Source organism: Sphaeramia orbicularis, chromosome 19 (genome assembly GCF_902148855.1).
Source record: "Sphaeramia orbicularis chromosome 19, fSphaOr1.1, whole genome shotgun sequence".
Lineage (NCBI taxonomy): Eukaryota > Metazoa > Chordata > Actinopteri > Kurtiformes > Apogonidae > Sphaeramia > Sphaeramia orbicularis.
Genome location: NC_043975.1, coordinates 32,654,754 through 32,665,937, shown reverse-complemented (window position 1 = coordinate 32,665,937; position 11,184 = coordinate 32,654,754). Strand labels below are relative to the sequence as shown.

The window sequence follows — 11,184 nt, the reverse complement described above, 5'->3', positions numbered from 1 at the left end:
TACTGCAATCAGTCCATACAAGCTTTCAAGAACAATGACAATAATTAAAGTTCAGTGATGTAAAAAACAAACAAACTGTTAAATATTCTAATTTTCATCAATAAATGAAGAGAAACCACAGAGGGTAAAAAGGATAAACATTAAATGAGGCTTCGATCCAAATATTTGTCAGACTCCATGTCCAAATGTACCTGTTGTGCCAGGTTTAGTTTGGACTAATTTTACTTTGAGTTCTGGATAATTTTTTTTTACTAAGAAAAACAAGTTTGACCCAAGTTCATTCCGGCAAAAAAACTTTAACTCTGAGGAAGAATATTACACCTTACAAGATATTTTAGTGGAAAAACTGATTAATTAAACTGACTTTTACCATAGCAGCAAAGCTCATGTGTCTCAAACTGAAATCTAACTATATCTGCCAGTATAAGATGCACATGAAACCATCCATGGAAAAAAGACATATTACTGATATCAACTCAAATTAGAAAATCAAAGCTTTCAGATGACTAAAGGCTACAGCATCTTTGCATCCCACGACAGAGACATGAAAGTTTTCTCTCCACAGGGGAGCATAGACAGACTTCACTGATAATACACTTCATATTCTGATGCTGATTTACAACACATTACTTTACACATAATCTGACTGAACCCCTTCATGTCTGCACTTGGAACACTCACCCCCTGTATGTGCTGTCTGAACCAGCCAAAGGATCACCACACTCTGCAGTAGTAGTCGCCCCAACATGATGGACCTAAAGGAAAGAGCAGCCCAGAAATGTTTTAGACCCAACAGGAAGATAAGGATGCACTAGTGGATATTCTGCAGTGGGCAAGTCCCCCTGATTGTGAGGGTCTAATATACACTCTGGTCCGAGGCGTCCCTCCTTCATCCGCTTGTAGATGCTCCTGTTGTCCAGATCCTCCCCCGTCTTGTTAGCAGAGGCACCCGAGGTGTACACACACGAACTAAATAATTGGGCACTTAAAGTACATTAGCACTTAAGGGAGAGGTGCAGAGGCAAAGAGAGGGAGTTCACCAGATTGGACACTGACTGATGAACTTTGGACAGTGGATGTTTTACCGCACTGAACAAAGACAGATGTTGCAATGATTTACAATCATTAATTTATTTAAATTGTGTATGTAACTAGCTGGCTGACGAGGTCTTTAAATACATCTTATAGCTACTTTATTATAAGCTGTATTTTAGAAAAAGATGGTGTCTTATGTCAGGCACAGCTGCAAATCACAAATACGTCACCCCTGGAAATATCATGCACTTTGAAATATTGAAATGAGTTATAGCCATGTTAAACATAGCAAATATAACATGAAAACTGTCATCATCACAGACTAGGAACACCAGTGCACAACACAATTGAGCAGTCCAAGCACAGAAAAAGACATGCAAGTATCGAAAAATAAGTCAAATATTGCATTACATTCATTGGAGTTTAAAAAAAACAACTGCATGCTTGTGTACTGTAGTAATATTTTTAAAACAAAATAAATCCATTTACTATTAACTACTATCAGCTTTATGAATGGACACTGACATTTCCCAATGGGGTCAGTTTAATGGGTGATACAAGTCAGCGAGCTTCAGTCTCCACTCGTGTCTCCTTTAGTCCATGAGGTCTCCATGGTCTCATCCTAGACACACATACACAAACACAGTTAGGCTGAGTGGCCCCTTGTATACTTTAAGGGAAAAAAAAAGTGGGCAAAAAGAGAAAGATCTCTCACCTTCCACATAGATTCCTCACCCAAAGTCCAAATCCTCTTCTTATGGGGTCAAGGAGGGGTTAACGTCTCGCCTCACAGCTCGCCCAGACCTCTCACATACTTGGCTTCTCAACAAACTTCAGTCACCACCTCTGCTGCCATTGACAAACCATCTGTCTAACTTTTCACCAGATGGTAACGAATGCATCTCTTCTTTAACTTGTAATTATTTTGAAATCATTTCAGTCATTTTCTTATTTGTCCATCATTCAGGAGTGTTACTTAATGTCTAAAAACACGTTCAAAGGAATGACTGGTGTGAGAGAATTATATTTGCTTGTAAAAAGAATATGGCACAGGCGACAATTGCAGTATGTTGAATGGAAAATGTACCAAACTGCAGAGATCAAAGGTCACATAGTATTTATACATATACCAACAGATCTTTAATCTAATATCACTTTTGGTCAACATTGACCTCCCACACTTCTTTATACTGGGCTGTTAGGATGGTGTGCAAAATGATCTGACCCTCCATCTTGTCCACTTGTACAATTCATTTGCTTCTATACTGTACTTCAACCACACTAGTGACAATAATTCATTAAAATGTGCTGTAATATTTTATTTGGCTGCACAAATGTGATAGAGCTGAAGAGGACTGGGTTTAGTGAAGGGTGGTGTTCAGGATGTTAACATGACACTGTGTTGTAACTGTAAAATAATTTATGGCCAAAGTGTTGAGCAGGGATCTTCTAATGCTGCAGTGCGTCTGCCCAGATGTGTGCAGCTGTTATGAGCAGCTGCTGGTGAACATAGTTCTGACTCAGTGTTTGGTAAAGAGCCAGTGGAGTCTGCCAACTGTTGGCATCAGAGGATAGTTGGCATTGGAAATACAACTTCACTTGGCAACCAACTGCAAACAAAGCCAGACTGACAGCTGGAGCACAGAGAGCGATTTGAGCAGGGGTTAAAAAACACTTCAGTGCATCTGATGATTAAGAGATGTGGATATACCAAAGCCAGGAGGCCTTAAATAATCCTAAAGAGAAGTGGGTATTGCAATGAGTTTAATAAAAAAAAAAACCAAAAAAAACATAGGTTCATCTATAGGTTTCAGTCCTTAATTATTTAACCTTTCAAAATAACTACAAAGTCACCTAATGAATAGGAAGAGCTAGTGCTTTTAGTTTAATAACCATTACAAACATTTCCAGCTGGTTTCAGATGGATCAAGAAGTTTTTATTCCTTTTACAAATTTACACATGCATGTCTGAACCATTTGATTTTGTTTCACTGTCTGGACCACTGCATTCCTTCTCAACATGATTTAATCTAATCTTAATGAAAATGCCCATCCTTCCTTAAAACCAGCCCCACCCCCAACTCAGTCAAAATAACCAACCCACTTCCTAATCATTTACAATTTAAGTGACCCTGAAGTCTAATAAAATGCATTTCTTTTGCAGAAACCTGAGTTACATCAGGACTGACTGTACTGATAGCTTCTCCTGCTCATGTTTACCTGCAATAATCCACATTTCATTGTGTTTGAAACATTTGTACATGTGCAGGACGTTACTATCCAAAATTCACCCTCAGCTGTGAGTTAAGCAGTCAAGTATAATTAAAACGTTTGCCCACACTAGGCATTATATAACCATTACAGTCTCAGCAGTGAAAGACAAAATGATTTTGAGGACAGACAGAAACAAAGACCTCAGAATAAGACAAATTAAATCTGCAGACAAAGAAAATTTGGTCTGCGCAAACAAACAAGTGTGAAATAGCAAAATTTTTAGACTAGTGCTAATAATTTTGGCAAACTGTTTTTTAAAGATTTTTTTATTTATATTGCAAGTGCTCTACAAGGGTGCAATTTAAATTATTCCTGTTTCCAAATGAAGAAATAAAAATCTCTTTACAACTGAAAAATCTAAGATGGAAAATTACATCAAATACATATTTAGTATCACCACAAATGTACACACAATGCATTCCTTTTTACAAAAAACCCAAAACTGCATAGCTTATGTTGATGTGCCATGCCAAGACAACTACTTTTATGGCTGTTATAATGAACATATAGGTACAGCTGTACATGGATAAATTACTATACATTCCCCCACCTGGTCACCAATATCTGATTCAACATTTAATTTTACCAGTAGGATACCTCTGATTTATCCAAAATGTAAACCATATTTATATACATCTGATATTGTGCAAATGTATAGTTTAAACAGATAGTGGGTAATAAGTCATCTTAATCTGCTATTTTAATTTTATGTTAAACATATAGCAGAGAAATGGATAGAAATGGCAGAAAATCAAAATTGTAACTGATTTCAGAGTAATTTGCGCTGACATAACCTACTGGGGACCCAAGAGAGGAAAGTAAAACACATCTGATAAAGGAAATAAAAAATGGAAACAGTTTTCAGTGTGAAAAATGTGAAGGGATGTGGGGAATAGGCAAAAAAAAGAATCAATGCAGTCTGACAACAGGTTCGAGTGCATTGCATGGCTGTGCTGCAGCTCCTTTCACTCTAATCCTTACCAAACCTGGTCATTAGCTGAACATCACATTTGTAACTGTCCACTTTATGACGGAAGAGCCAGGAATCCAGTTGCAGACCTGAACAAAAACGTCAGTTAAATCCATCAAATAAAATGCTGTACTTGGAATAAATCTCCCATTACATCATCAACATCCAAAATAAATTAATAAATGCAGTACTCACTCCATGTTGCTCTTCAGCTGATGCACAGTGCGTTTGTCCAGATAACGGCAGAAGAGAGTGAGCAGGTTGGATGGAAGGAGGAGTGGCTCTACCAGGGAACACTGGGACAGCTGTCCCGCCACCTGGAAAATTGTGTCAGTCCTAAAAGAAGACGAACACCGATGTCAAAACCTCAGATGCTAACCTCATTTCCATCCATGAATTATATTTCTACTCTTTCCCACCAGGCCTCAAAGTCGCCGATGCTTGGCTCAAGAGGAACACCTGAGGACAGCAACTTCTCTCCTTGTGACAGGAGCGCATAGAGTAAGGAGAGTCCAAACTGAAGACAGAAAAGACAAATGACAAAAATCTATAAATGTGGTGGTCAGTGGTTGAGTTACATTGAGCTGAACCCCTGTAGTTTAATTCCTGGTCTGAACTGTGTTGTATGTGGTTCCCTTCTCTTTAGTATGCATCTGTTGTCTACCATCCCCCATCATATACAGGCACCCACAAAAGTCAAGCAACAGACCTTGTTCTGACAGGCCAGTGTGAGGCACTCGTATGCTGTTTGAGACTCTGATGATGTCAAATCCTTGAGGACCCCGATGAGCTGACTAAATGTCAGACCTCCGATTACATTTCGAAGAGCTGGGTAGAGTACTGGAAGTGCCTAAAAAGAGTGGAATTATATTTAAGTTATTATTATAAGAATAAGAATTATTCTGTATCCATATTGTACATATTTTTAATGCACGCACATCTTTATTTATTTTTTAAAACCTTCTGTGTGAACTTTTTCTGCACTGTCCTATAATGAGTGTTGCAACACTGGAATTTCCCCATTGTGGGACAAATAAAGGATTTCTTATCTTATCTTCTTGGTGGTTCTTCTGGGTTCAACTGGACTTGTAAGTCCAAATTCCCCCACCAGCTATTAGAACTAAAGAAATCTCTTGGATGAGAGACAACATTTTTCAAAAGAGCTAAACAAGTCCAGTTGAACCTAGAAGAACCACCAAGAAGAGCAATGACCTGGGCAAATGAGAACTTACACAAATATATTAAAGATAGTTTTCTAACACAGTGAATGAGCATTAATTGTCATTTACTGCAATGTATCCTAAGTGCTTTACCTCCTCTGTATCTCTGTTCATCAGTGTAGGCAGGTTACGGGTCACAATGTGCAAGACTGTCTGTGCAGATTCATGTTTCAGGAATGGGAGTAGACGGGCAAGGAGCTTTTTGCCTTTTGAGATTAGCAGGAAAGGGAGGAACTCCCCTCCTGAATTTCTGCATCACAAGTAGAGTACATTTATAAGCAATCCAAATTAATTGTGCTTGTTATAAACTATACATGTTGTTGGCAGGAAGTACGAGACTCACAGGGGATCGTGGTGTTGCATTTGTGAGTAGATGTGTTCCACTTTCCTCTGCGTCTTCTCCATTAACCTTCTTTCTTCCGCCTCCGACAAAACTGTGGTTTTTGTCCTCTCCGTCTCCTCAACCTCTAGCAGAACTATGAATAACTACAGAACGGAAAAAAGTGAAACCAAGTGTTGAAAAGGACAATTTTTTTTTTTTTTTTTTTTTTTTTTAAATTGTACACCGCATTGGAACATGGAACCAGATACCTTTTCTACTTTGCTAAGGACTTCTAACCGCTGTTGTCTGGTGTCTTTTTGTTCCTATAAAAAGGAAACAGTCTCAGAAAAATTTAAAGGAAATTAATATAATTTAAAATTTTAAAAATGTGTCTCCGTCACCTCGAGTGGACTCTGAGCTTGGACTGCATGAACTGCACTGATGGCACGGCGAGGAGAGTAACACGTGGACACAGCAACTTGACCCAAAGAGCCTTCAATGTGCACCACTGGAAGAATAAAACATTTTAACTGTATTAAAAAAAAAAAAAAAAAAAGCATACCATTGAAAGTGTTTTGGCAAGTAATAATGTCTGTATCAGGATATCAAGCACTGATCAAGTAGCATTAACTGTAAAAGACCTGGTGTGTACGAGTCAGTTTTCGTGATGTAAGGCGTGGTGAGTTTGGGTGGCTCCCTCTTGCTCCTGGTGCCCAGCTCTTCCTCAGCGAGCTTAGCTTCCATCCGCCGATAGTACTCCTACAGCAGTGGAATACATTTTTTTATATGCAGGAAATAAGAAAAACTGGTGTATGTTGCTCAGACCTGAAACCTACAAAAACCTTTGATTTCCCACCTGGTAATAGTAGTCCTCCAGGTAAGGATTCTCACTTTGCAGCTGAATCATTTGTAGCCGGGTGATCCACTCCTTCTCTTTGGCAGTCATGAGATTACAGTAAGGATCCCGGCTCTCTGATTTTCTACACAAGTCACATTTTTCCCATAATGTTATTCCTTCATACATCAAATAAAATAAGTGAAAAGTCTGTGACACTCCACTGACCTTTGGAATATATGTCGTTTTTGAACAAGAAGTCGTTTATGTTGTGGGTGGAGCTGGGTGACAGGATCAGGATACCTGTACAGCAAACACTTTGCATCAAATTAAAGTGAATTTGATGATACAAGTAAAAAACAAAGTTTAACATTTTAATATTTCAGGCTCAAAAGTTATTCCAAAGTTACTAGAAAATAGTGATTTTTTGCCAGAATGTTAAAACAAAGAAAAGCTTGCATTCATTGATCAGGTGATACAGTATAAGTTTTAAATTTAGCTGGTTTCATTTCAGTCCACTGTCTGTTTCTAGCATGTTCCTTCTCCACCTACAGCAGTACCTTTATTTCTCTTCAGAGACTCCCTTTTCTGTTGAAGCAGAACATGTTTCGGCTTCCAAAAAAATCAATACTATGAAAAATCTATTTTAGGAAGTAGTTTCCTGAACCAGTCAATGTTGACCACATGTGCATCGGATTTTGTAACGCACAGCTGCATCTTTTGTCAGCAGGTGGGACAGCTATCTGTGAATTCAGGATGTAACAGCAGGGACTGGATGAAATTAATGAACTTAAGGCTTATGGAGAGCTTTATATACTCATGAGTGATAACCCACTGCCAAGCCTTTAATATATGCCAAGCTCATACTTTGCTGACAAATATTTCATCCTACACATCAAATGTTGCTCTGGGATATACAGGCAGTGAATCACACACCTGAAATGCTGTACTGGATTAGACGAGGGGCTGTAGAAGGGGGACGGCCTTGGGGAGTTGGCACCAAAGCGAAGTTGCATCATCTTCGGAGTGGAGGGGCAACGGTGGTTTGTGGGAAACATGAAGCCCCCCGTCTGATGTAGCAAAAAAGATCTTGTGAGTTGGGGCATACAGCATGAATTCACATTCATTTCCATGTGTGGTGTTTGTTAAACATGTCTGATCTATTGTGTGATAAACCTGATTGTAACGCGGCCTCGGGGGCAGTGGCTGACGTGAGAAGAGCGGTGATCCTGGCATCATAGGTGCATGCATCTGCAAGACAGAGCAGCACTCAAACCAGGATACAACAATTCCATTTGGATCTGATTACATTAACTGACAAGTTATAAAACCTTGAGCTGATCAACTATTTTGATTATGTGAATATTTTGGGGTTATGGATCAAGACATTTGAGAACGTCATCTTGGGCTGAACAGACAACTTTGACATTTTATAGAAATAAAAACTAAACAAGAAAAGCCCTCTGAGAGCGCAGACCTCTGCCAAGACAGATCTTCCCCCCCACCCCTGATCGCCACCAAAATTTAATCATTTCTTCCTTGTGCCAGTATCAACATTTCCTGAAAATTTCATGAAAATCCGTCCATAACTTTTTGAGTTATCCTGCTAACAAACAAACATGCACACAAACACGCACAGCAAAGTGATCACAATACCTCCTGGCGGAGGTAATAATTAACCGAATTCAGAGTGTACATGACATAAGAGCTTGTTTCCTTGTCAGTGGTAAAGGCATATAAACAAAATGGACGCCACAGTTGTGGATTTGCTGCAAATTGAGAAATAATCAGACTCCTTACAGGACAGGATCACCATGTGCTCCAACTCTACTTTCCATCTTTATGCTGTACTTCATACTCTGTGTGGGAAACTGTTAATGTTGACGTATGAGGTACACTGCTGTGAGAAACAAAACTGATTCCCCAGTGATTCAGTGGTAGAAAACCCTTTTTAGCCATTAGGAATCAAAGTATGAACAGGCCTTCCTTCCATATCAGTTTAAGTCAATTTAGTGAGGTTTCCACTGTAATAAGACTGACAACAGGACCAGGTAACATAACATCTTGCAATGCTCTGCCCGTCAACCTCATTTGTGGTGATTCTTTGTGCTACATTGAACACGTGCCCTAAAATGAGAGTTCTAAGCCTCCTACTCTGATGCTTAAATATAGTTGCAAACATTTCCTTCCGCTGGCATCTCACTGTGAGAAAGATTTGCTGCAAATGCTCCAGTGTGTGTTTATGTGCCTTGACCCTTGTGCGCATCCCACCCCTTCACCTCAGAGCTGTGAACTCAATTGACTGATAAAGAAAAATAACTTAAGAGCTTATCTGGTAAATTAAATTATGCACCTGAGAGGGGCCTCTTTGTCCAAACTGTCTTCTACAGTAAGGTCCTCTGGGTTCCCCTCTCCTGCCCCTGAAGGAAGATACAGCATATGGCAAATCCAGGAAGGTGGAGGGCAGATGCTGACCTCTGCTTCTGTGGCCATCAATCACACACACTACAGCACTGTCCTAAGACACAGAATCAAATAAGACAGTTATTTGTAAAAGGGAAGCAATGTCAAACAGATTACAGGATGAATGGTTCGTGATCTCAACCTGAAGGATTGATCCTGACACTCTTCTGGTCTTTCTGTACGAATGCATCATCCACTAAACAAAAAAGTTAGGGGAACTGTAAGCAGTGTAAGCACAAAGTTTGACAAAAGTTTGTCTTTAAAAGTTGCTTCTTACATGATCTTCGTATGCATTCCAGGACATGGCATTCCCACAGTCCACTATTGCACTGTCCAGACTCTTGAAAACAAAACACACCAAAATAAAGACAATCTGCTATAAGTTGAGACACCTCATCTTAAAATAAAGATATAAATGTAAATGTGTGACAGGATTCATCCAACTTATTGGTGTCAGTGGTGGTTTCTGCATGGAGCAAAATTGTCAACTTGCTAAAAATGAATTAACTTTAAGACTTGGCTGCCCCGCCACCATTCTCATCACAGCTGGGTCTTCAAACATCTGCCCCCGGCCCATCCCTCCCTTGTGTCCCCTAACTCTGCCCCGCTGCCCTGGGGGGGCTCGCGGATGGTGCAGCCTCTGTCTCGGAGGGGAAGTGGACGGTGGTCTGGGGTCCGGCGGGGGAGGCGTCGGTGGCCTTGCTCCAAACTGGAGGAGGCTGCCGCTGCTGTCTCCTGTAGGCCCATTTGCATCCAGATCTAAGACACAGAAAGAAGCAGCTTAAAGGTCACAGTTTGACACCTGTAGCAGGAGTTGACCCATCACTTTAATTTTACACTCACCCATTCCAAATGTCTCGTCATTATGGATGTTAATCTCCTCATCCTCCTCGGCCATGGCTTGCAGAAACTGACAGTCCATATTTGTCTCCTCTTCTCTGTCGCTCCACTCATCTCCATTCTCTGGCCACTGAAGCTGAGACACCTTCTCCGCCTCCTGGGATCAAAGTCAACCAGAAAGCACTCCATAGAGTTCACAGCCACAAAAACACACTCAAAACAATGACCTAACCTGAAATATTTACACTGTATTTTACTATTAGGCTCTTACTGCCACTGTTACAATAAAGTTTGATGGTATTACATGGAGGCAGAGGGACCCTGTTCCCATACTGTAGGGCCCTAAACTGAACTTATACTGGGTCAAGTCTCACTCATTTTAACAGTAAACCCAGGTTAAACGGTTATCACTTACTTGTTGCTGTTCTAAATCACTCATTGTGTTTTCAATACTTGAAGCCGACGTGTCTGTGGTGACTGTCTTCGCCTGATTTCCTCCTTTCTCTGGTCACACACACCGACAGAGGCTCATTAACGCTTAATTGAACTCTCCTGCGCTCCGTCACGTGCGTGCGTAGACTGCGTGCATACGTCAGCACGCACAATTATAAAGTCAGTCACGTCAATCAACAATGAATTTACAAATAAAAATATAATTGAATATTTTGACCATACACACAATTTTTAATCAGTGCTTTTATCTTATCAAGGAAATTTCAAATTCACAAAACCAAACTGTTAAAAATAGTTAGTAACTTTAAAATTGTCGTTTTAATTTTGATAAATTATCCCTAATAAAATAAAAAAGCAACAAAAACCAATCGACTTTATAAAGAAGTGTTTAAAGTCTAATGATTTTTTTTTAAATTTTCTTCTCTCTCTCTCTCTCTCTCTCTATACATATATATATATATATATATATATATATATATATATATATATATATATATATATATATATATATATATATACACACACACAGGGTGGGGAAGCAAAATTTACAATGAACATTTAGTTGTTTTTTCTCAGCAGGCACTACGTCAATTGTTTTGAAACCAAACATATATTGATGTCATAATCATACCTAACACTATTATCCATACCTTTTCAGAAACTTTTGCCCATATGAGTAATCAGGAAAGCAAGCGTCAAAGAGTGTGTGATTTGCTGAATGCACTCGTCACACCAAAGGAGATTTCAAAAATAGCTGGAGTGTCCATAAAGA

General features: G+C 39.4%; 1 protein-coding gene across 1 annotated transcript; it reads right to left on the bottom strand.

Annotated features, from left to right (window-relative positions):
• Positions 1 to 4,334: 4,334 nt before the first annotated feature.
• On the bottom strand, positions 4,335 to 9,786 carry patl2 (PAT1 homolog 2). Its single transcript, XM_030163405.1, has 17 exons — positions 9,628 to 9,786; positions 9,397 to 9,459; positions 9,262 to 9,315; positions 9,010 to 9,174; positions 7,833 to 7,907; positions 7,593 to 7,726; positions 6,885 to 6,959; positions 6,678 to 6,801; positions 6,463 to 6,580; positions 6,223 to 6,329; positions 6,091 to 6,144; positions 5,843 to 5,985; positions 5,593 to 5,749; positions 4,989 to 5,129; positions 4,699 to 4,796; positions 4,475 to 4,615; positions 4,335 to 4,368 (listed from the first exon to the last, which is right to left on the bottom strand). The coding sequence occupies exons 1-17, from the start codon at positions 9,694 to 9,696 to the stop codon at positions 4,335 to 4,337; spliced, it is 1,752 nt and encodes a 583-aa protein (XP_030019265.1). The 5' UTR covers positions 9,697 to 9,786.
• Between the last annotated feature and the right edge of the window lie 1,398 nt (positions 9,787 to 11,184).